Source organism: Coccinella septempunctata, chromosome 6 (assembly GCF_907165205.1).
Source record: "Coccinella septempunctata chromosome 6, icCocSept1.1, whole genome shotgun sequence".
Taxonomy (NCBI): domain Eukaryota; kingdom Metazoa; phylum Arthropoda; class Insecta; order Coleoptera; family Coccinellidae; genus Coccinella; species Coccinella septempunctata.
The window spans coordinates 6,365,745-6,391,897 of NC_058194.1; the positions used below are offsets into that span (position 1 = coordinate 6,365,745).

General features: G+C 33.8%; 1 protein-coding gene across 8 annotated transcripts in view; it reads left to right on the top strand.

Annotated features, from left to right (window-relative positions):
• The first annotated feature begins 3,702 nt into the window (after positions 1-3,702).
• LOC123316062 (troponin T) overlaps positions 3,703-26,153 on the top strand; it is a 33,338-nt gene continuing 10,887 nt past the window's right edge. Inside the window, exons 1-10 of one of the 8 annotated variants that reach the window (XM_044901982.1) lie at positions 3,708-3,817; positions 9,043-9,085; positions 9,475-9,516; positions 10,665-10,667; positions 10,885-10,911; positions 13,679-14,057; positions 15,779-15,997; positions 16,052-16,144; positions 16,228-16,308; positions 18,711-18,789. In XM_044901982.1, the coding sequence (XP_044757917.1) occupies positions 9,060-9,085; positions 9,475-9,516; positions 10,665-10,667; positions 10,885-10,911; positions 13,679-14,057; positions 15,779-15,997; positions 16,052-16,144; positions 16,228-16,308; positions 18,711-18,789 (949 nt within the window). In that variant the 5' untranslated portion in view covers positions 3,708-3,817; positions 9,043-9,059. Of the gene's footprint in view, positions 3,818-9,042; positions 9,086-9,474; positions 9,517-10,664; positions 10,668-10,884; positions 10,912-13,678; positions 14,058-15,778; positions 15,998-16,051; positions 16,145-16,227; positions 16,309-18,710; positions 18,790-18,952; positions 19,032-26,153 lie in introns of all 8 variants that reach the window. The other 7 variants (XM_044901981.1, XM_044901983.1, XM_044901984.1 and 4 more) reach the window with 7 other exon arrangements.

The window sequence follows — 26,153 nt, forward strand, 5'->3', positions numbered from 1 at the left end:
AGGAACGATTGACGAAACAAATGACTGATGCATGACAAAGCCGGAACGACGGCGTGGCGAGAGAAGCGTCCGTCACGGCCGCTAGCGATCTGGGGGCGCAAAATAAAAATAATAAAAAAACAGTTTTCTCTCCAATTGAATATTTTTCATTCAATATTCAACACAAAACATATTATTACAAAAATATGCCATAACACATATTATACATATGTGTGTGAATTAAATAATTAACGAACACTATACATGTGGGATTGTAAAAAACGTCCGTATTCCACACCATCAACTGGAGAATAATAACCAAATACTTAATAATAATAAATTATTAAGTAGTATATAGTCCACGCCATCAGTATGAAAACAGAATGCGTCGCCATAGCCTTCTAAAGAACGTCTCTATAGAGGGCTGTGGCGTCGCATAACAACCAACGCGATAACAAAAGTCATGTCGAGATCTACTCACAAAAAAAATATCATAGACCGATTGAGGCGCAAAACCTTACCCGATTCGCGAATCCAATTACCGTTGAGGGCGTTTGACGTTTGTCAGTACTCTTCTCGAGATTTGTACGGCCTAACAGAGTTTTTCTAGTAAATCAAGATATTTATCGGAATTATCGGAAGTGAATTGATTGATTTGGTTTCGTGAAGAAAGATCAACATTCTTTGGAAATACTTCATTTGAAAGGGATGAATTGTGGAATAAAATTGAGCGATGATATTGGTGATCCACTGTACCTAGACACGAAATCCTATTATTTCACAGATTCTTTCTTGAATTAAAGCTAGGTAATAATGTTGAGGTAGCATATACTGAGTTTGTGAAGTATCTATTTAAAGCTTTTCAATTCCATGTTATGTAATAGGTATTCCTCATACTGAAATCTCAAGAGACATAAATATTATGCAGCTCATGGAACAAGTTTTACAGATGAGAAAAAGCATTCATTTGGAAGTATGATTATTATGAAATTGTTTTTCTAAATCGTCAATTGAATTTAGCAGAAAACTCTCGCAAAAAAAATCGTTCAACCTAACTCCTGCCAGTTGAAAGCACTGGTATAAATACCTTTTGTAATATCATTTCGGAATCAATATTTCTATTCAGAAACCCAGACGATAATCCCAATATAACTTCTCCAAATGATAATTATAATACTTTTTTGGACAACGTGAGATAAGAAAAAACATGAGGAACAAAACTTGTTTCGACTTTGCAGTACTGACAAAGTAGTTTCGTAATTCAGTCGGCAGAGGGCGTCTAGATTTTTGGATTCGCCAATTGAGGGTATTTCATTCAGAACATAGACAACAATAGCTCCTTTTATCGCAGACAACGGCGACAACGCTCGTGCATTTGTGTTTCTAAGGGTTTTCCTTCTTCTTATTATGATATATACTTAGTTATTGAGTGAAAATATAATATGAGCCTGGAAATCATTCGAACTGGGGAGCTGGTGAATTATCACAGATAGAGATTACAGAAGAGGAAAAGAAAAGAAAAATAAAAAAGCCTGGAGGAGAGGCTGATGATGAAACATTTAATTTGGACTAGAAGAAAAAGCTGAAGAAGGACCTCATTCAAGTATTGAACTCTATTTCAGTGCAACTTGAAGAAAGATTCAGTGTTTTGCCAGAAGTTGCTGAAGACAGCTTTCTCGAGGGAATATGTTTGCAAGACTTTCTACTTGGCGAACTAAACAAGAAAGCATTGAAGTATAGTTCCGATTCAGATCCATAAAAATTTGTGGCCACTCAAAATATTTTTGACTTTATCAGTAACTACAGCTGCCACAGCTACATATTAACGTTCTTTCAACAAATTGAAATTCGTGAAAACCTATTTAAGGTCTTCAACTGGACAGGAAAGGCTGACTTATTTAGCATAGCAGTCCCATCAATAGAAAACGACATCATTGATATTCTTGCAGAAACCAAAGCAAGAAAAGTCAAATTAGAGTTCATTTTGAATGAATTTTATTGTTATTTTGTATCCCTTTTATTCTGCTTGTATCCTCAAGCATATTGCATATTATGTGTTAATAATTACATTTTCTTCTATAGCACAAATAAGTATATTTAGAAACTGATCTCTTGTATTTTCCACGTAAATAACTAGATTTGGTATGCCTTCAATCAGTTCTCATACACGTCAATTATGTTCGTCACATATTTTCGACTTCATGTTTTCCGAAGCGATTCGACATCGTGATAAAATACGTAATTATTGAGACTTTTACGTAGAACGGACAACATAGCGCTGATTTAAAACCCAAAAATGTTTTGACAAGCGTCATAATCTCACATTTTCGTTCTATGAAGGCTGAAATGTGTTAAATTTCCATGGCCAACTGAGTGCTAAAATAAAAGTGCCTATGTACTATTGACAAATATCAGTTTTCGGAAATTGATTTTGGTCTGATGAAGGAGTCTGATATAGACTCCGAAACGTTATTATAATTTCAAAGTTGTTTTCCAGTTCATTGTCAGACAACAATTTTTTCTACTTGATTTGTCCTGACAAATCAGTGCAAGAATTTACGCAGGAGCAGATCGTTTATTTCAATTTTCTAATTGATTTTGTTCCAGAGATTGGGAGTGAAAACCCTAAGAAGTTTCAGAAAATGCAGAATCCTCCCAGAATGAATTTCAATCGATACCTTAACCATCATTTACAAACAATATTTGAAGCGTCGTTAAAAATTAAATGTATTCAACAAACTTTTGGGTGGATCTATTATTTTGTCGATGATGTATTTTGTATGTAAAGATCAGAGTACGCCAAGGACATTCTTTTTAAACTTTTTTATAGTTTTTCTCCCAATCTCAGAAACACATAGTTTAATAATTTGAAATTTTTACTTAGAAGTTTTTCTGCTTAACCATGAGTAGTCATTACACTATGTATTTAAAGAAGGAGTTTCTTGGAACAGCATTGCCTTACTGATAATATCAAAACTACTAAAAGGAAATATGAATCAGAGTACTTCAGCTGACGTTGAACTTTTTACTTTCAGGAACTAAAACACTTGAATTCATAAGAAAAAAAAAACTACTTTATATAATATTTAAAGAAGACAAACACCTTGAAAAGATCTGAGTGGGTCACTGAATTGCTTTAAAAAAATCGTATAATGTTCATATAAACATAAAAGAAACAGAGATAATTATCAAAGTTTAAATGCGCAACTGTGAATTCTGGCTCCTATGTCAAAATCAATAGAAGATGAAGAAATGAAATCGATGGCATATTTGGATCTAGAAACAAGATAAACGAAGGGCGCCATCTCTTAAGCTTGAAAAGTTGTAGTTCGAAGACGCAAAATAAATTGAGTTACCTAAACTATCGATTGCTTTATCGATTCATAATATTTTATATGTATATTTCAAGGTAGATATTGAATAATGGAGATACTACGGATCCTTTATTTTCTATTTTGAAAAAAATACTTTCTGAAGAGCAGATGTTATACAATTTTGAAAAATTTCAAAATAAAGAAAGCATTGTGCTTTCTGATATGCTGTTAATGAAGAGTTCACTCAAAATTTCCGTTGATCGAAATGAAAGAAACAATGGTGCGGTAAAATTAGATGTGCAACTATTTTTTCTCTCACTGTCATAACAATTATTCGATTGCCGAAATTCTCCGAGATGAAATTGAGAAACTGAAATGAAACCCAAGAAAAGATTCAGTTGGCGTGGGCGAAATTAGAGGAGGGGGAAAGGCAGAACTGAACCAAAACATGTGAACCTCACCAGTCACTGCGGGCTCCCAGAGTTGTGTGGTGCTCCTGGATTGCTCTTTTTCATCTAATTTTTGTAAGTTTTCTTCTCAAGGAATTTTATATTATAGATAACTAACCCTAACGATAGAGAGTTCGTTCTTGCAAATATAATAATTCACATTTTCTAACAAGATGTAGGTACATGGCAAATTCCAAAGCTATTCTTGTCCTTCTGAAACCAAGGCCTTGAATTTCAGTCTTCCCAATAAATTTTTTGGGTAGCAAATTTACATGCGCAGATCTACATATAAATCGGAACATAATTTATTCGTATAAGTTAAAATCGCGTTAATTTTCTCGAGCAATCCGTTCATCCTGGCGAGCTCCAATTTGGGATCCGAAACCTGGGTTATTTTAAGAACGAATGAATATCCGATTACCAAACTACTTCAACGAGACACATTGAAATCTGGAAATAGCCTATACAATCTTTCATTAGATAATAAGTATCAAATCAGTTTATACCGGAACCTATTTCGACTTTCTGATTTTTTCTCAGTCGATTTCATAAAAATTATGGAAATAGCCAAATGCCTCATAGCTAAATTTTTTTTCCTATATGAGCTTATTCACAAAATCTCATAATTCAAATCGATAAAATCAGACATTTCAGCAATACTTTTGACCGAGTCTTCAGATGTTCAGAATGTTATAATTATATTCAAAGTGGAATGTTGCTTCAAAAATCTATAAGTACACCTACAAATAAGTATATGTAACTAGACTACTATAGACATGATAACTTGATTGCTTGTGATTGATTCAAATGAATTGAACTCATAAACTTACTCTCATACGTAAGACGTATGAACACACAGAGATTATTCTGCTACAAAATGGCGTCCAACGTTTACCTATGTAAATATAAATGGTAAAATGAAGAATTGTGCTTAAATGACGGATATAATGTTGTCTTTAAAAAATTCCAAACTCTAAAAAAGCACTGATATCTGAGAAATTTTTTCTCAAGATTATCTCTACTGTTACTGATCCGTACCCACTCAAAAATATTCAAAATCAAAATTGATAATATCAGGAAGTTTTTAAGATCTTAGGAAAGAATGAAAATCCAATTCAAACAAAGGATGTTCTTTTGCTTATCATTTTAACTCATTCTTAGGCTGCAATTGTGAAACTGCAATCGCATATTCCTTCGAAAAACTGATCCTTTTGCTCAAGGGCTTAGAAATAACGATGGAATTATATCATGGGTCTACAGCAGATTCGACAAACCACTGGTTGGTGCAACCATGACGCCATGTAAAAGATACCCCAAGAAAATGGATCCTTCGAAATTTTATAAAATTCACACATGATAAATAAAAAAGTAGACAGATATCGATTGAAATTTATTCTGGGAGGATTCTGCATTTCTTCATAAACTTTTTAGGGTTTTCACTCCCAATCTCTGAAACAAAATCAATTAAAAATGAAATCAACGATTTGCTCCTGCGTAAATTCTTGCACTAATTTGTCAGGAGCAAATTAACTAGAAAAAAGTAGACAGCACATTTTCTCAGCAGTTATATATGCAAGAGAAAAATTAAAGCTACTTAGTAGTAAAAAAAATTTGTATGGACTAACTTGAATTTCTACTGAACAGTTTATAAGTTATCCTTTACGTTAGATAGGTTTATAAAAATTAATGGATTAAAGATGAACGATGGACTTTAAAAATGTTCTCAATCAAGCCCTACAAATTTTCGTTTTATGGTCATGTTTCGGACATATTACACTTCATCTTTGGCAAAAACTGTCAAGCATTTGCAATATTAGCTCTGCCAACTTGCTGAAGATAGACTCTAATAATTCCCAAAAATGTCAGTAAAATAATAATTTGTTGCGTTCGATTGTAACCTCGCTTTATATGGTAAATCAGCTGTAAATCATGGATATCCATCTCGGGAATCGGTTGTTTTTATCCAATAATGAAAATCAGCCTCATCTTCGATATAGAATCATTGCAATCATAGGGCCAACATTATTCAAAAAAATAGCTTCGCCTAATTTAAGAATAATTATTCCTTATACATAAAACTGAATCTATCGCATGTACGACCAAAGAGATAATTTTCTGAAAACAGAGTCGAATTTCTTTCCTAGTCTATTTCAAGATTACAAGACTTCAGATGTTTAGTTTAGATTAAAAATAACTGTTAAGTTTGCTGTCGTTGCCAAATAGAGCCTGGCAAGAAACCTTGGTTTATTCTAAGTTGCATCGTCTTTGGACGTCATTAGATAGACTACTAAACACTTGACGCACTTTTTATTTACAACTTAAATCTCATGAATCATTATGATTTGAAAGGAAATGATATAGTTGGACATGCATTTATAAAAGTAATAAATTTTTTCAACAGAAAACTGTAACATCTTGGTGGATGACTATGAAATGAATATTTTGAAAAACGAGTCATGATATTTCAAACTTCATTGATAAATGTCAATATTAATGGCAGGTTCATCTATGTATATATAACGTGCGTTCAAAAAAATTCGTCGTCAAGTAGGCTATGGAATTTTGAACGTCGATATTTCGTGCCTAAACGTAATTCTTAGCTCGTGCTATACTATTAATTTTCCAGGTTAACTGTCATTTTAGCATTTTGGATTGTTGTTGAATTAAAATTATCAGCAAATTATAAAAATGGTTTTTACGGACGTGTGAAAGGCTTTTACTATTGAATCCTACTTCAAAATTGGAAAGAAAATTGAAGGAGAATGGAAATATTCTGTTCCGGCGACTTCATAGAAGCCTATGTTGCTGTAGATTATTAAGTATGAATTTTTCCATTGTACTGTTTTGCGATGTGTTGACGAAACAGGTTTGTTCAAACAAAAAAGGAAGTGGTCGACCAAAGAAGAAAACTCCAGAGTTCAGCAATAATGAAAACATCATGACAGAAGCTTGACAAACCTCTGTTTAGGTTTTATCTCAAGTGGCTGGAGTATCTGTTGGCATATGCCACCCGATTTAAAAAAAAATATCCATTTGTTTCCATAAAGATTGACATGTTATCAGAAAACTGAAAAGGTTGTGATTACCTAACCTTGTAGCATCCAAGAAAAATTGGAGTTCAGTATGCATCAGTCAAAGGCAAAATGTGGACCTACTTTCTTTTATGGAACTTTAATAGCAGAACGTGATGAAGGAGATCATGCCTTTTTATATCTGCATTGAATTTTAATAAATTGTCCAATAGCTATTTTTATGTAATTCAGTTCTTTTAGTTTAGTCATGGATTTTCAGTAATGACTGAATCAATTCAATACCTATTTATAGAGAATTAATAAACATATTATTGAGAATATTACTGTGATTTATTCATTTGACTGAAGTTAGCTAGAACCTTCTTACAAAAAAAAAACATAATATCACGATCAATTCAAGATTCATGTCTCTTACGTATGAAAATAGTGGACGGATAAAATTTTTACGAAGAATTTTTCTAACTGCCTCAGATTGTTCGGATTCTTGTCATCTTACTCAATGAAAGAAATGCTTTTCGAAAGTTGGGTGAAATCTACAGATAACTTTTCCTAAAAAGTGAATTTCCGTACAAAATTACGATATCTATATATCGTAATCGACATTAACCTATGTTAATGTCATCATTGTTTACATTTTGGGAAGACGAAGTAATTCAAGGAAAGACATACGTTCAGCCACCGAACATCAGCCTTCAAAATTTCATAGCCTACTTGACGACGAATATTTTTGAACGCACGTTACATAAAAGTGTGAAGACTTTCGGATATTCATAATTGGATTAATTCAAATCCTCAAAGGATTTTTTTTCGATGGAAATAGTATAGTTCCTGAATAAAGATGTTCTTTATGTATATTCGATAATGGAAATTAAAATATCAGCAAAAAATATATCAATGGCCAATAGTTTTGGCCTGGATATATCGCCGAATAAAAAATCAATTGAAATACCTACTGAAGAATAATGAATCTCTGAATTTGAGAAAACTTTTGATATATATTCATATGGATAAAATACTAAGTTTTGCATCAGTACCTAATTCCAACAGAATATTAGCATTAGGCACTTCAAAACAATTAGAAACACCATAGATCAACTCTTGACAACCGTAAAATTTTTGAAAATAATCGCACCATTGCTACAACTTTGTTTTGATTTCATGTTTGAGGTTTTATTTTCGATGGCATATGCCTTCTTTTCTGAGGAGTCCCAACCTTCCAACACATAAATAAATAAATAAATGAACAACTAGAATAAATTAACTAAGCTATCAGTTATATTATGCTGAAATTCATTTCAAAATATTAAATCTTAACTTTGCTTTCAAGGTTGAGAGGTGTGGTTTGAGATAATCTAAGTACCTAACGAAGGAGTTATGGCTCTCAACATTGAATATATGTAGTATTTCTTCAGAGTTGAAGTATATCATTAATTTGGCTTAATTATAGTTGAACTGAAAACAGAATTATATGATTTTCACGAACATGAGTTGTCAAAGCCATGACACATGTTTCGCGATCACAATAGCATCTTCAGGTGGTGAAGGTTAAATAAAATGTTAGTGAAAATCATATACCTAATTCTGTTTTTAATTATGGATTTTCATGAAGTATCGAACACATCAATCAGTAGTAAAATTCAAGGAAAAGAGTCAAAACGAATTCTTGTATTGCTTGGAATTGTTTGAGAAACTTGTGGAGCTACTAACTTGTACGGATTGATACAAATGGTAAGCGCTCGGGTGAGCGTCGTACCTGCTCGTGAAAAATGAGCATTTAAGGAAGTTAAGTATCAGTTTTACAACTCATCACAACTTTTTAATTTAACAACTATACTTATCTATTCGAATTGACGGTTTGTCTTTTTGTCTTTGTTTGGTATTGTTTCTTTTGGGATGTTAAATAATTTCAATATCAATTACGATAATGAAATTGAGAGCAGAATGTACTTCACTATCAAATCAAAAAATGTTTTTAATAAAGACAATGCATGAAAACAAAACATAGTTGCCGATGAGATGAGCGCTAGATTCTTCTTGGATACAACCAAATAAATCTGTATAAAAAAAGGTTGAAAAGAAGGTAACGATTATTTTTTCAGGTGTCAGTTAAACGTAGCCTGACCTATATTTTAAAAATATCCGTCTACATTCTTTCCCCATGACATTTGGGATAAATATAATCCCAATCTTCAACGATTCATTACTATACCAAGCCTGCTTCAGTTACGAAATCTGAACCCAAAGTGAACCATTAATTTTTTTTTTCAGAAAACTAACTCGCTAATATGTCCGATGAAGAGGAAGTTTACTCGTAAGTAGAAAAATCGCAAAATTAATTTTCATCCAGATTCCACTGCCGCTCTTTATTGCACTATGAACCTTATTTCTTCCGGATTGTCTGAGTCTATTTCAGCAGCAAGAAAAATTTGATAGAAGGACTGCATCCTCATATATATTAGTCATGGTTACTAACAAGTTTTTTATGATTCTAAACATTTATATGAACAAAAATAAATTGGTGATGCTACGCAAGATAGAAAAACTAAATATCATATATTTCTCCAACGCTAGCTCTTCTTAAGAAGCTTATTCAACAATTCCCATGCTTTCACTACCTTTGCACACGCTTCTGCTTCAAAAATAGGTAAATCATGTTCCTGTGTTGTTACTCGTGTTAATATTTGTCTGTGTGTCTTTTAGTGAAGAAGAGGAAGAGGAAGAAGAAGAGGAAGTCGTAGAAACGTAAGTAAAGCTCAAACTCTAGTGCTATTGAATCAATTCCTCCCGTTCATATGAAATTTAACGAATTCATTACACAACATACATATTTTCGATGCATATAGGTATGCTTTTTCTGTTACTCCAACTAACGAATAGCATTTCAGAAATGAGAATGAGACAACACTTCCATAATAACTAGTATGTTCTAGTTCTAGAAATGATCCATATAAATGACCAAGAAAATCCCATAAATAAAGCCCGTTTGCAACAGCTGAGAATTCTCTAGAAAATTTACTCGAGATTTCATGCGCCGTGAATTCTTTACCGTTACATACGCACTTTCGGTAGAATTCTCTGTTCAGTTGCATACAAAATAATCTCTGCCGTTTTCTCACCAAAATTTGGTAGAGAATTCTTCAGAGAATTCTTGGCTGTTACAAACGGGCTTAAGAAATCAGATACTCGAAACTTGAGCAACATCTATACGTATCTACTAACCCTAAATAAAAGACCCTTTTTCGACGGACTGATCGACGAATAAAAAAGTGTTGGACAGCCCTGACACTTAACCTATAAGAAAATGTCGCTGATGCGTATTCATCATCAAAAATAAAATAAATTATCAAAACAATCTTTTCACCTCCAATCTATTGTATATTAAAATAAAATCATTCTTTTGCCGTTGAAAAATCAAAAAAATCTCAATTTTCAGTATGTATAAATTACAAAGCCAGAGAAATTAAAAACTGAATATTCTGTTAAAATTGTAGGAACCCTGAAGAAGGACACAAATTGTTCCGAAAGCTTAGTGAATGAATAAAGAGTAACATTTTACAACACTTAATTGGTTAGAAATCCCTTATTTCACCCTTTATATATATATATATATATATATATATATATATATATATATATATATATATATATATATATATATATATATATATATATATATATATATATATATATATATATATATATATATATTAGAAAATATTGATTATATTATATATATTAGAAAAAATCTAGTCAACCAGTGCTATAATGAATAATCACCTCATCTCATTAAATTCCTCCGTTTTCATGTAGATAATCCACTCTTTTGCATCTCGTAGCTCGCCCTCTATAAATATTCTTCAGTCCTAAATAAAAATTTTTTCTCTTTACAGAAAGTAAGTAGTAAGCCCCACCCTGTTTTTAAAACGTATGTTGTACAGCCCTGATGTTGTGGTGACCCTTCTCGAACGTTTGAAATAGAGTAGATTCTAGTAGTAAATTCATGAATACCTATTTTGTAGTTAAGTTTTTTATGATGTGATATTTTATATGTATTTTTGTTTTTTCCTTGTCACTCGTGATCTTCCCCTGCCTTTGTGATGTACCATGTAGGACCACAACTACCACCACCAAAGTCGAGTAAGTTTGAGACAAAATTAAGGAGCATTGCCTGAATAAGCTTCGAACTTTTTTGTCTCGATTTGGTCAATATGCCGCGCCTACAAATTGTAGAAAATGGATCGTATAAACGTCGAAAATGTCTCTAAAATCATCGTTCGCACAATTATATTCTTATACCTCCTTTTTTTTCCGATCCATCTTCTATATACCAAGCTCTAATCAAAAGGCTAACAAAACAGTTAATGAATTTTGCCGTATTTTGTCCACCTTTTACATTCTTTTCAGTTTTTTCCCTCGGCATGTTTTTCAAAACACGGGCAACAAAATACGGCGGAATTCTCAATCTAATTTATCAACGAAGGAGAATGAAAGGCGTGAATTGCCCAAAATATCAGACTATTGAAGTCATTATTCAACTAAAAATAGTTTTTGAGCTTTTTCGCGATCTAATCAATTTTTTATAGGCAGTTTCAACTATTCATATATTATGATTTAATGACGTTAATAACTTTTTGAACTAAGCTATTTTTGTGACCTTAATGATTTTGAGATTTTTCATAACTTTTTTTGTTCTTCACGTAAGTTTGAATATTCAATATTTTCACATTATTGATTCTCATACAGGACACACTTGCGTTGAAGACGGTTTTGGATGAAAGTGTTCTTTCAATTTTTTCTCAGACCTCTAGTATGGAAAGCCATACAATACTGAGAACATAACCTGATTGGAATCTAGACTATCTAGAGGAATTTTTCTCTTAACTCATAAATATTCTATTCTGTTGTCGAATATCAATGAAGAATTCGATGTTGTGGATAAAGTTTTTCAGGTTAACGTTTGGCTATTACTTTTTCCTGAAAAAAAAGCCAAAAAATATTCATTCATCTACAGTCCAGGGTTTCTTCAAACATAACCATGCAGAAATTAATTGATTGAATTTGATACAAAGTCGAGTATCATCCGAAAACCGTCCTTTTCAGTTATCAATTCTATCGAAGGTTTTAAAATTGAGAAATTAACTTTTGAAAGATACTTTTTCTGCCCTATTCTGTAACTTCAGATCGACCTGAGATGGTTAAATTTGCTTTGAATAGAAAGTTATCAGAAATTGCAGCATTTGTTTGGCACCTTTTTATGGATAGATAGTTACAGAATAAGACCGAATAGGTAATATTGCCTTCCTAAAAATATATGCGGCCGTCAAAACGAGAAAATAGAGCTAAAAAAATTTTCCACAGCCTTCGGAGTGATTCGAATAAGACATTTCAGTTTCAGTGTGTTATCCAGAATGACAAGCAAATCTGGAATATTTTCAAATTTCTGTCACTTCCGGTTGTAAATGAAGTAGCCATCAACTTCGTTTTTTCGAATGGCATGCCCAGTAGGTACGTTGCATATACATACTATATTCTTCATCCTTCCCCAAATAAAGTAATCTAAGGGCTTTAGATCAGGTGAACGTGGTGGCCAGTGATGAGGGTCATTGTTTGCCAGCCATCGGTCTTGAAAAACGATTTCATGTGACCATCTTATTGGAAACATAAGTTTTAAACATCGTTCTCCACTAGCGACTCAATTCCTTGAATGAATATCTTCGATTATCTTTAGTTAGTACCTATTCGAATTATAAAAAACACAAATTTTGATTCGGCAGTCCAAATGCCTCTGCCCAAAAAATTCATCTTCTTGAACTGGAATGAACGCTGCTTCCGAATACTGTATCTTTTTCTTGAAATCAGTTTATTTCGAACAATATCCTTGAAAACCGACGCATCATATGTTTTCTCAGAATCCTGATATCCTGACAACAGAATCCTGATATGTTTCAGTATCAATTGGAGAATCTCCCGGATTCGCATGAAAATGCGACAAAATTATAATTTCTCTGTTTCCCCGATCACTTTGTTATGAAAGAGACCAACATTTCAAGTTGTCCATTAAATGTTGTCCCAAGAGTGTGGTTCAAGTAATCTTCTTTCGTGGACTTCTTCAGTGAAAGTGATTGAATGAAAATTAATATTGCAGATGCGAATTCTGGATGTTTAGTATACTTAATATCGGATTATTTGATAATGAAATAAACAACGGATAACTGAATACATTATTCACCTTAGAAACGTATTATTTGTTGAATATTTCAGGCATAAGGTTAATGAGACATTTTTATTGGAGAATACAATCATAATTCAATAAAAATAACTGATTCTCTTGAGGAGTGAAACATTTTTGGATAGAAACTAGAAACTAGAAACAAAATTCTCTGTGCAATTTTTAATGAAGATTAGAGTGAAAAAAGTCAACATGACTTCAATAAAAGTGCCTTAAAAATTTCATCCTTCTAACGTTGAGAAGCTTCTAAAAATTGAGTTGATAGTTACTTCTGGTATATGCGGCAGAATCAATACTTGAGAATATTTTAGATTATCTCGTCATTCTAGAATTTTATATGAACATATCTTGTGCAGTTCACCGTTTAATTTTGCGTGAAGTAATGAAAGAAAGACCCTGTAAATAATTTATTCAAAATAATTTTCTTGAAATTAAAAGTCTAAAATTTCAGCATCGGCAAGAAACATCTTCCACCAAAACCGTTTCTTAACGTGAAACAAATTTATAACGAATCTCTTTCCAAAAAGAGAACATTTTAACACCTAAAACACTTAAACACCTAAATATTGAATAGTTTCTCGATAGTTAAGAGGTATCAACACAAACATCCCGAAAATCGGAAAACGGTGAATTAAAATAATTTGAAAAATCGCTTGATGTATTTTATTCATTCAGGGCGGAAAAAGAAGGGGATCCAGAATTCATCAAACGCCAAGACCAGAAGAGATCAGACTTGGACGAACAGCTCCGTGAGTACATTACAGAATGGAGGAAACAACGTGCCAAGGAGGAAGAAGACCTCAAAAAGCTGAAGGAGAAACAAGCAAAACGCAAGATTAGTCGGGCTGAAGAGGAGAGAAAAATGGCCGAACGTAAGAAGCAAGAAGAAGAGCGCCGTATCAGGGAAATAGAGGAGAAGAAACAAAGGGATATCGAGGAGAAGAGAAGGCGTTTGGAGGATGCTGAGAAAAAGCGTCAAGCTATGATGCAAGCTCTGAAGGACCAGAACAAAAACAAAGGACCCAACTTTACCATCACCAAAAGAGACCCTACTGTGAGTATTTGTAATATGTACACACACACACACTCACACTTACACACATATGTATATATATAGCTGTTTTTCCTGTTTTCTCCGGTAAAAGATCAGTAACACTAATTCATTCTGTGGTTACGATGGTAACCACATTAGACAACGAAATAATTATTATTGGTAATTACTTTCTTCAACAATTAAAGTGGTTGTCTCGTCTGTTTCGTTTTGAAAAGCGCACCCTGTATATATATATATATATATATATATATTGCAGAGATAATACTAATTTCATTATAGTGCTAAAGCCAAAGGGTTATATGAATAATTTGTGAACGAACAAATAATTGCAGATGATTACTAAGAGTACACAGGTTAAGTTTGAGTTAATGCTGAATGTGTATATAAGATAATCCTACAAACATTTTCAAAACTTTTCTTTCTTTCCTTCCAATAATAAAGTAGAAATATGATTCCTATAATGGATATGTATAATATTTTACAAGATGCCTCAGAATAAACTTTTGAAATTTGGCTTTCGAAATATTATTTATTGACCAGGATTACTCACACATAACTAGAGTGGCTTACAAGCGCCTAATCTGAAGACATTTTTCATTCTTGAATCATCTGGGACATATATTCAAGTAAATCATAGACAAATATTGGAGAGCTCATATTATGTAGTAGGTATCTATTAGAACAACTACTTACACTGTTAACTGAATGTAATAGGTACATCCTCCTTTTTTTACCATGAGATTACAAATTTAGTTTGTCTGATTATTTAATTAGTCGACCAGACCTAGTCATTATTTGTGGATGATTTGGAGGAGTATCAATATCTTTATTTCAAACTCCTCTAATTCAGTTTGACAATTATCAATGACCTCCGTCTCAAACTTTATTAGTTGATGGTTTTAAGTCATATATACCGATTCCTATCCTACCTACACTATTTCCTACCCTATCCTGAATAACATAAGATCTAGGACTTTTATGATTATCAATGTAAGTCATGTCAGTTATGTGAGATGCCTAATTTAATTTCTAGAAAAACTAAGTTTCCATTTCCTCAATCAATTCCATGATTGGATTAAACATAATATACACATTGTATGTTACTAAAAGGTGACTGAATGAATTATTGTTATTTCGTTCTTCGCAAGATGGGATTTTTGACATATTTTTCATAACCACAAAATTTCAAAATCGAAAAAAACTTGTTTGAACTAAATTCGTCGGCCAGTAGATACATTTATCTTGAAAAATGGTAATAGTCTTAGGTACTGGTCATGGACTCTTCTGGTATTCCTATTATTAAGCACTTTGAAGTGTATGAACCAAAGGTTAAAAAACTCTGTTTTTGAAAGCAAAACACTAATTTCATTGTTACCTTGTTATATTGTAATTGCGAAGTTCTATACAAAACTAACAAAAATGGTTTTATTGTAACAAAATTGATGTTGACTTGTTCACAGACTTTTGATTGTCTTATAATTGAATTTTTATTTTCGTTAGATAATAAAAAAATATTATTATTTTTGAAATATTATTTCCGTTAACGTTGCGTCAATGTAGAAGTTTTATCGAATTATAGGAAAATATTCCATCCAGAAACACCATTTTATGGCCGTTACATTATTAGCAGGTACTAATAGCAAAATGTAATTGGTAATGCATATCTCCTTTGACAAATAAGCATTTGGTAATATTCATGAAATATTTTCATTATATTTCAGTCCAATCTTTCTGCCGCTCAAATTGAAAGAAACAAGACCAGAGAACAGTTGGAAGAAGAAAAGAAAATTTCACTTTCCATCCGTATCAAACCTTTGGTATTAGATAACTTGAGCGTAGAGAAACTCCGTGACAAAGCCCAAGAGTTGTGGGAGTGCATTGTTAAACTTGAAACCGAGAAGTACGACTTGGAAGAAAGGCAAAAACGCCAAGACTACGATGTAAGATTAATTCAATAAAGTGTCCTACAAAAATTCCATTACTTTCTGTTGTAGCTTAAAGAACTGAAGGAAAGACAGAAGCAACAACTCAGACATAAGGCTTTGAAAAAAGGTTTGGACCCTGAGGCCCTAACTGGAAAGTACCCAGTAAGTATTTTATTATTGTCACAAAACTGGTATCCCTACCTTAATGTCAAAATAGTATACGCATCACTGATCAATTTTTTCAGCCCAAAATTCAAGTAGCCTCCAAATATGAACGACGCGTGGATACCCGGTCATACGACGACAAGAAGAAGCTGTTCGAAGGGGTAAGTCCAATATTTTCATTCACAAATGAACATAAAATGCGGAAAAACTATGGATTTGAATCTTCTATTCTCCATTCACTTTTATTTTAGCAGTCGGTTGGCCATGGAAATTTGACACATTTCACTCTGTATAGTATGAAAATGTGGGGTTATGACGCTTGTCAAAACATTTTTGGGTTTTAAATCAACGCTATGTTGCCCGTTCTACGTGAAAGTTTCTGTTATTACGTTTTTCATCACAATGTCGAATCTCTTCGGAAAATATGTGACCAACACAATTGAAGTTCATACAAACTAATTGAAGGGCTTGAAGGCATACCAAAACCAGTTATTTGCATGGAAAATACAATTAGTATAATATCATAATATGCACCCGCTTGAGGAGAGTTAATGTTCGTTATCTTCTTTGGCTAAAGTTTGAATACGTTACATCAGTTGTAGATTTCAAAAATATTAACCCGATGAAATGCATATGATGGAGTGGTTGAGAATGAGTATCTTCCGGAGGAATTAACAGATAATTACAAGAATGTTAAATTCTTCAACAAAAATCATCTTGCATCAATATAAGTAAAAAGAATTAAAGGAAGTTTGAAGTCAAGATGAACTTCACTGAAAAAAATTGCACATGAATAAACAATTAACAGGACAACTGGCGCGTATTTGTGGCTGTTCATCTTAATACATTGACATAATAATAATAATTGGGTATTTATTGGTATCTTAAGACATTTACAATGTATAGGACAAGTCAAATGAAAAATAGAAAAATCAATTTTCGGGAACTTATTCTACGATGACATTCATCGAAAATCCTGTAGTAAACTTTTCGCATTAATTCACTCAAACATAAGATTCTCAAATGCCACCACTTTTTTGGGTCTCCCCCTTCTATTGGGAGTTCTTAGTCATTCATTGGGTATCTTCCGAAGGAATTAACAGATAATTACAAGAATGTTAAATTCTTCAACAAAAATCATCTTGCATCAATATAAGTAAAAAGAATTAAAGGAAGTTTCAAGTCAAGATGAACTTCACCTTTGAAAAAAATTGCACATGAATAAACAATTAACAGGACAACTGGCGCGTATTTGTGGCTGTTCATCTTAATACATTGACATAATAATAATAATTGGGTATTTATTGGTATCTTAAGACATTTACAATGTATAGGACAAGTCAAAAGAAAAATAGAAAAATCAATTTTCGGGAACTTATTCTACGATGACATTCATCGAAAATCCTGTAGTAAACTTTTCGCATTAATTCACTCAAACATAAAATTCTCAAATGCCACCACTTTTTTGGGACTCCCAATAGAAGGAAATTCTTTGTCATCCTCTTCATTCACAATCTTTCTGATTGTGGAAATATTCAGCTGAAATATGAGTCTTCTAGATTCAGATGAAACATTATATGAATTCTCTTACATTGAATATGTTCGCTGAAGTCTAAAGTATTGTGGATTTTAGAATATCAGGGTATAACTATTGGAATCAGCGGACCTGAATTCTAAATAGCACTTCCTGAAACCCTGTTTCTTTTTTTAATCACTTTCGGCATTTTCGTAATAAAAATTGATATTAGTTGTGGCAACAGCGTTATGACATTATCTACATTTCATGAGTGCCAACCTTACTCCGTTCTAGTTACAAAAACTTGAAAGAAAATTATTTCATGGCCAACTGACTTCTAAAATAAATGTGAATGGAGTCTATACTTCCAAATTTTTTCGGACAAACTTTACGAAACTTTATTATATGAAGGTACAAAAGCAATGAACTAATCTTTTTTTCCAATACTATGCAAATGCCGGAAATACATTCCAACCATCGTTAACGATTCCTTCAGGATTTTAAACAGTCTCAAGGTATATTTCGATATAATAGAGAAAGTGCCTACAATATTGCTCCAATTTAACAAATTCAGTCTGATATCCAGACGTTAAATTATGACACCTGAATTTCCAAAACTTGAAGGTTTTTCTCAATCGTAACCGTGTGTGGTTATGTCAGTAGGTATTTTTATAATCTGATATTCAGGAACAAAAAAGCTTCGATTCAAAAATTTTTGAAATATTCTTTCCTCAATAATATTTTTATTATACATCAAACACTCAAAATTCTGAATACACTCAATATTTGATGTCCAATACCAAATTTTAAAGTACCAATTTTTGTATTTTATGCGAATACAACGCAAAGAGACATATTTCATTTTTCGGCACACGGAATGAATTTCAGTTTCAGTTTGTTTTCTTTAAAATCAAACCAAATCCAACTCAAGTTACTATTAAGTATGTATAAATTTTATCCTGGCAAAAAATCATTACTTTCATATGTATTTCAATTATTGGTTGAATATTGGGATATGAAAATAGTTCAGAAACTTATTTGATACAGGGCTTTGATCATTTGTATATGGATCACGTGGAAAAAATTTGGCAAACAAAAGTCGAAGAATTTATGAGCCGGAACAGGAGTAAGTGACCATTAAGTGCTTGTTCACATGGTCCATTGATTCTTGTTCTCATAAGTTTTTAATGTTTCGTTACGTCCATGTTGAATATGTCTAACGAATTGTGTGAAACAGTGGTTTAATAAATGTTGTGATGTTTGAGCATGGAACTCATGTTTTTTGACAGGGTTTGGAAGAGATCATCAAAGAAACTAATGAGAAGCAGTGGAAAGATAAAATTGGAGTGTTTGACTCAAGACAGAAGAGTAAGGATATACTTTTTCTTGTTGTTGTTGTTTGCCTTTGAGGAGCTTATTCATTTGATTGTGGCAAGCATGCTTTTAATTCCAGAAGAAGACAGTTACATCCCCAAAAAACTGCGAATTTCACACTAAAGTTCATTATTCACAGTGTTCGAAGTATTCAAACCAAATTATTACAAGACAGAATTAAAATAGAAAACAGAAACGAATATGAGAAATAGATAGGTCGAATTAAGGCTAGAAAAATTCTGGAAGGTGGATCTTTATTAATTTTTTGAGAAGATTAACATAGGTACTTACATGTGAATTTTTCAGTTTTGAAATAAAAATTTCAGGAGCAGGAGAGATGATAATTTTCTCTTCATCGATCCTCAGTTTTCCTCCTTTATTGGAAGTGATGAATGCAGGTTCTCTTATATTCCATTTACAAACAAACCTTTCATTTATACCATTCACCATTATAAAACTTATTAGTTTTGGAAAATATTAGGAAATTAAGAGAAGTTATTTTGAGATGTAACTTTCTTGCTGAAAAAGGCTGTTCTACTGGATTCATTTTTCATGTAATGAATCCATATAATTCATTATGTGCATTATTGATTATTTGAAAGTTATTGTCGTTAATATCACCTACTATAATAGTACTTATACAAAAGGTAGGGAACCAATTATTCTTCAATTTCGAAAATAAAGAGATATGGAATTTTGTTTCGAATCAAGAAATCATTGAAGAAGGTCATTACCAAATTTCAATATCGTTTGGTATGGAATTATATACAATTTTTTAGGAATATTGAAAGCTAAAGCCGATTTAATGGGAATAAATAGAAAAATAAACCAGGTTCTTCATGATATTGAATTCACCCACTAGGAATATACAGGGTGTTTCATGAGTCCATTGGCCATAGCCTTATTGCTTGTTTTGTATCCTAAGGCAATTAGTTTCGGAGGTACGGGGTGATTCATGAACATCGACCTAAATTTGCGATAGCCATAAGTCTGGAATGCAAGGTCCTGCTGAAATCGGTGGATTAGGGAGCGGAAAACCAGAAAATGCCCTGGTGTGAGGGCCTCAAGATCAGAAAGATCAGACGATGGGAGATACAGAGGTCGAGATGTTGAGGATTGCCTAAACCTGCAGACGGTGAGAAACTCCGTGAGTTTTTGCTCATCGGTAACGTGAGTGAGATGATGCTTAGCAGATTTTACAGCGGCTTCCCAAAGACCACCAAAGTGAGCACTCGAAGGGTTTACGACGTCAGTTCCGAAAGACGAGGCTGCACCACACAGACTTTGCTGATGTTGTGGAGTAGACAATAAGCGGCCAAGGTCACGAAGGTAGTTATGTGCACCCACAAAGTCAGTCCCGTTATCCGAAAAGATAACGGAAGGATGGCCTCGGCGTGCATGAAGCGACGATAAGCAGCAATGGAAGCGGGGGTGGACAGCCCAGGCGCCAATTCTAGGTGAACCGCTTTGTAGTGAAGCAGATGTAGACAGCTATACTCCATTCACTTTTATTTTAGCACTCGGTTGGCCATGGAAATTTGACACATTTCCCTGTGTATAGTACGAAAATGTGGGTTTATGACGCTTGTCAAAACACATTTGGGTTTTAAATCAGTGCTATGTTGTCCGTTCTACATAAAACTTTTATCACAATGTCGAATCACATGTGACGAATTGATTTGACGTTTATACAAACTGATCGAAAGTATACCAAATCTAGTTATTTGCATGGAAAATACAGGAGATCAGTTTTTAAATATATACATTTTTGCTATATAATTATTGACACATAATATGCAGTAGCTTGAGGAAAGTTAATGTTGGTTATCTTCATTGGCAGTGATTTTTGTAATACTTCTTTTTCGTGGAGAAATTTCACATTTGTAGTTTCAAAATGGCAGCCTTTTGGTATGGTTAGTAGGAAAATTCCTTTTAAGGCAGCGAAGTCAGTACTTCTACAGACTGTATGTATTTCCATTCCAGAGGGGGCGACTGCGATGACTTTGGCATTATCAATTCGTTGAATGAAATTCTTGTCAAGTTGAACTGGGTGATATTGGCATGAACCAGGGAATTTTTTCAGTTATAAAATTGGGAAAAGGCAATCTTTCACTTCAGACCCATCAATTAATTTATCACTTTGGCGATAATACGTTGAGTGCATATTAACACAAGATGAAGAGGTGTACTGATACCGTCTTCCACTTATGGTCAGATATGTATTTTTAGGAATTATAATGGTATTATTACTTGTTGGGATCGAGAACTAATGATAATTTTCTTGGTGTTGGAAAATTTTGAATAGCAGAAATTTTGTCTTTATCAGCAGTTATTCCATGTTTACCAATATAATAACCCACATATTTCACTTAAGGTTTAGCGAAAACGAATTTTTCTGGATTCAATGTTATACCCCATGTTCTGCAACGCTCTAACACTTGTCTTATGCGATTCTCATGTTCATCGAATGTTTCATCATACACAAGTACATCATCAATAGGTAATTTTCAAATTTATATCGCCAATCCTTGAATTGAAGAAAACTGAAAGAATGCATCATCTTTTCTGGGCTCTGCACTATATTCGATAAGCGTATTGGCGTTGAAAAATTACTCTTCGAAGTCGACGTATTTGCTTGACACTCAGTGTTATTAACTTCAAGATGAAATTCCTCATGAACAGATTCTTCTTGTTGATCTGTTGAAACAACTTTCTTTAATATATCCTCCAGCCTTTTAACTTGTTTATTGAAATTGTTTTCCATTCGTGTTAAAGATTCAACTGTTCGTTTTTCCAGTAGGGCGACAGCATTATTTTCTACAGATTCTTCACCATGTAACTTATCGGAAGATTTTCTACTACCTTTTCTAGGCATTTTGTCCAATTTCTATTACTTTCAATATTCTATTACTTTTAATATTTATAGACCATGTTATGATGAATAAGACGTCTGTATTAATTAATTCATTTAATACTGTCCAACTGACACCGTCTACCTCGATATACACATATCACATAACAGGTTCAATTTTGGGTTTTCGCGAATTTTGTTTATGCAGAACTTTCTTATCTCTATGAATTTTAATTTTACGATTACGAAAGACTACTTCCTCAGAAAACTTAGGCGTTAAAAAACATCTCATATTCGATTTTACCTTTCTATATGCAACAGGGCCTGGTTGATATGTTGGGGGCTCCTGTCGTTTTTCGTTATGCTTGGCTATACTGGTCTGCTTTTTGTTCCGCATTGGTTCGTTCAATTGCTTTCTCAGGTTTTTTCCTTATGTTTTTCGATATAATTATTGATAATTTGTTTATTGATATCAATATTAAGAGGATCTTTAATATGAAGATGGCCGTTAACAATATCAATAGGTTTTTGTTTAGTTGAAGAATTAATAGAATTGTTATAACCAAAAATTGCATAGGACATTAGATTTTCAATAACACTGGTTGTGCCTTTTGTATTTATCAAAACCTAAAACTCTAAAAGAACTTTGTTTTAGAGTTCAATGATCAAAACTAGTGAATGTTCCAATAAAGTGGAGTAGAATAGCTCTACAGTGCCGTTCGATTGCGAATTATTGATCGTAATATAATGAGTGGTAATACGATGTAGTTCCAGAAATTCTTTCACAACACTATTTTCGAATTCAGTAGCATTATCCATGATGAGTCATAAATATCAAAAGTGATCTTACAATTTCGATACCTGTTGAGGAAATTAATGGATAAGCTTGGGCGTATATAGAGAAAGCATCTATAATTGTCAGAAATTTCTTATTTTGTGCTTGAAAAGTATCTATATGAACAATTTCGAAAGGCTTAGATGGCGTGGGAGTAAGCATCAATTTTTGATTGAGAGGGTCTCTATCATATTTATTAATTTGAGTTATATCACAATCTATCTATATATATTAATAAAAGAGGATCTATGGTTTACTTCAAAATGCTTTATTGTTCAAACGATCGCACCAAATTGGACAATTCTTTTTTTGTTGTGTTTATTATTGTTAGGGCAAGGTTTATATAACAAAATATTCCCAAAAAAAATTGTACAGAACAGAAAAAAAGGCATCCCTTTTTTCTTACGACTAATCGAGCAATCACGATGAGTTAGTTTATTATTATCTACCCTAGAAATAATTAAAATGGCAAAACTAGGTTTGCCGGGTCAGCTAGTTATTAATATATTCCGTAACGTCATTCTGAAAATAAGGCCAGTAATAAGATATTATTGTTCTGGCAACAGTTTCAGTTATTCCTCTATGATTCGTTTGGCCTTCATGCATACATTGAATGGTTTGTGTTTGATCATATCCTTGTCGAAAATATCGTTGCATTTTACTAGCTTGAACGAAGAAGGGTTGAATGTTTTTCTAAGAATTTCACAAACTTCGGAATAATAATCATCTTGTTTGAAATGAAGGGCATAAAGAATTTTGGGTCGTATATATGTTTTAAAAAAGTCAATAACTGCCTTACTTAAATCGTCAGTTGCAAGCTGGACAAAAATTCTTTGCGGGAAAATTCTATATATTCTTACCTCGGCTGGAGAATGCAAAACAAAATCTAAAATTACCTGATTGTCAAATATATTCGAAACCTTCTCGGAAATAGGAAGAATTTCTTGAACTGGATTTTCATGATTTGAATATACAGTATTACTCTCAGATTGGTTAATGGGTTCTTCAACACTAATTGTTTTTTTCAGTTTATCTAATCCACATAATTATTTTGTAATAAAGAAAGATCACGCCTAAACGGGAAGGCAATGAATACAATGATGAGGATAAATTCAGATGTATACCACACGCTTATATGAATATCAACAAGTGTTACGATCTGAATTAAGGAAAATATGGGACATATGCTCTTGTCTTCGTCTTGTTTTCTATCTGGAGGGGATTGAATCGGACACCTTTTCATATTGGGTGGCGCACTGGGTAAATGTATAGTACCCAGTAGAACACGACAATATTGAATAAAATTCCATCAATTCCAAACGTTCTCCACCGCAGAAAAATGCTATGTTGCTCTGATGAGGCCAAATGAGGCCGAAACCATGGTCAGCATCTGCTGGAGCGTACTCCATTTGGGGCCTTGACGATGGCAAATTGTCTAGTTCAATTCAGATCGTAACCCTTGTTGATATTCATATCAGCGGGTGGTATGCATCTGAATTTATTATTATGACTTTAGCCTTGCGGCTTTCACACTCCTCTCCAGAGGAAAATTAACTTATCCCAGATATCTCAGATATCAAAAGGATTAAGCTCTGTTGGAGCCCTTTCCAGGTTTTCGGGCTCGTGGTGGTGGTCGGGTTCGGCTCGCTCCTCGGCTCCCTGCTGTAGGTTGGATTCCTGCTCCACCCGCACTTCCTGTCGGAGCAGACGGTGTTCCTCTGCATTCCCCATGTACTTGCGTACAGTTCTCGCCGTTCCGAGCAGTACCGCCTTCTGCATGACTTTATAAATATTTTCGTCCAACTGAAGTTTTCTCAAGTTCTCTAGTAGTTTCTTCGGTATCAGGCCTGTAGATGAAATGACAATAGGGATGGTCTTTATATCTTTCAGCTTCCACTGTGTTCTGGTTTGTTCCTCGAGATCTCTGTATTTTGAAATTTTTTCAGTGTGTCTATCTAGAAGATTGTTATTATTTGGAATTGCCACGTCGATGAATAGTGCTGTGTCCTCATCCTTATTGAGCAATATGAGGTCTGGTCTATTGTGGGTTATTTTCCGGTCTGTGAGAACAGTGCGATCCCAGTAGAGCTTGTGATGTTCGTTTTCCAGCACAGCATCTGGATGGTAATTGTAATAAGGAACCCTTTTCGAAGTTAGAAGTTGGTGTTTTAGTGCCAATTCTTGGTGAAGAATTTTGGCAACAGCATCATGTCTATTTTTGTACTCCGTGTCCGCGAACTTCTCACATCCCCCGGTGATGTGCTGGATAGTTTCATGTGTCGCACAGCCATAACGACAGCTATCGTCCGCCACTGAGGCATCCTTGGCGATGTATCTCATGTAATTTCTTGTTGGAATCACCTGATCCTGGATGGCGAGCATGAAGCCCTCTGTCTCAGGAAACAACCTTCCGGAAGTCAACCAGTAGTTCGACGCAGATATGTCGACGTAATCATGGTTGACCTCAATCTGGTGCCTCCCATGCAAAGGTTTGCCAATCAGTTTCTGCATTTTACTTTCTGCAGAGTGTTCGACGAATTCCAAGTGATCCTGGTGTAGCTTTAACGGTGTAGAAGTATCAGCAACACAAACTACTCGATGGAGTTCTGACGAAGCTGCCTTGCTCAAGAAATAGTTTCGAAGTCCTTCAATTTCCTGGGACATACGGTTGGACAAATCAACAATTCCTCTACCCCCAAGATGTCGTGGCAGCTCTGTCCGTTCAATTGAGCTTTTGGGGTGATGTTTATTGTGTTTAGTCAGCATCGTCCTTATTTTTCTCTGTAAAGCTGCTAAATCGGTGGTCGTCCAAGAGATAATACCAAATGAATAGCTCAGCGCCGAGCAAGCGTAGGTGTTAATCGCTTTTATCAGATTCTTGCTGTTAAGACCAGTTATCATTATCCTCCTCAATCTTCGGGTGAACTCCTCCGTTAATTCTTTCTTCATCTGAGTCTGATTGATTTTTCTTGCCTGTTTTATGCATAGATACTTGTATGTGTCTCCTTCCTTTAATGCTTCAATTTCTGCACCTTCCTTGAGTTTGAACGTACCATCTTCTATTTTCCCTCTCGTTATGTTTAGCAGTCGACATTTTTTTAGTCCAAACTTCATTTTGATGTCTTCCGAGAATCCTTCCACCATTTTCAGCATCAGTTGCATTTGTTTTTTGGTAGATGCGAAGAGTTTCAAATCGTCCATGTAAAGGAGATGATTCAGTTTCATCATAGTTCTACTGCCGCTCTTGATGGAAAATCCGTAGTCCGTAGAATTCAATCTATGAGACAAGGGATTCAGGGCCATGCAGAACCACAGAGGGCTCAGCGAGTCTCCTTGGAAAATTCCGCGTCTTATTGGAATAGGTCCTGTTGTAATGGAGCAATCTGCTGCTTTCATTTGAAGACTAGTACGCCAGGTTGACATGGCGTTT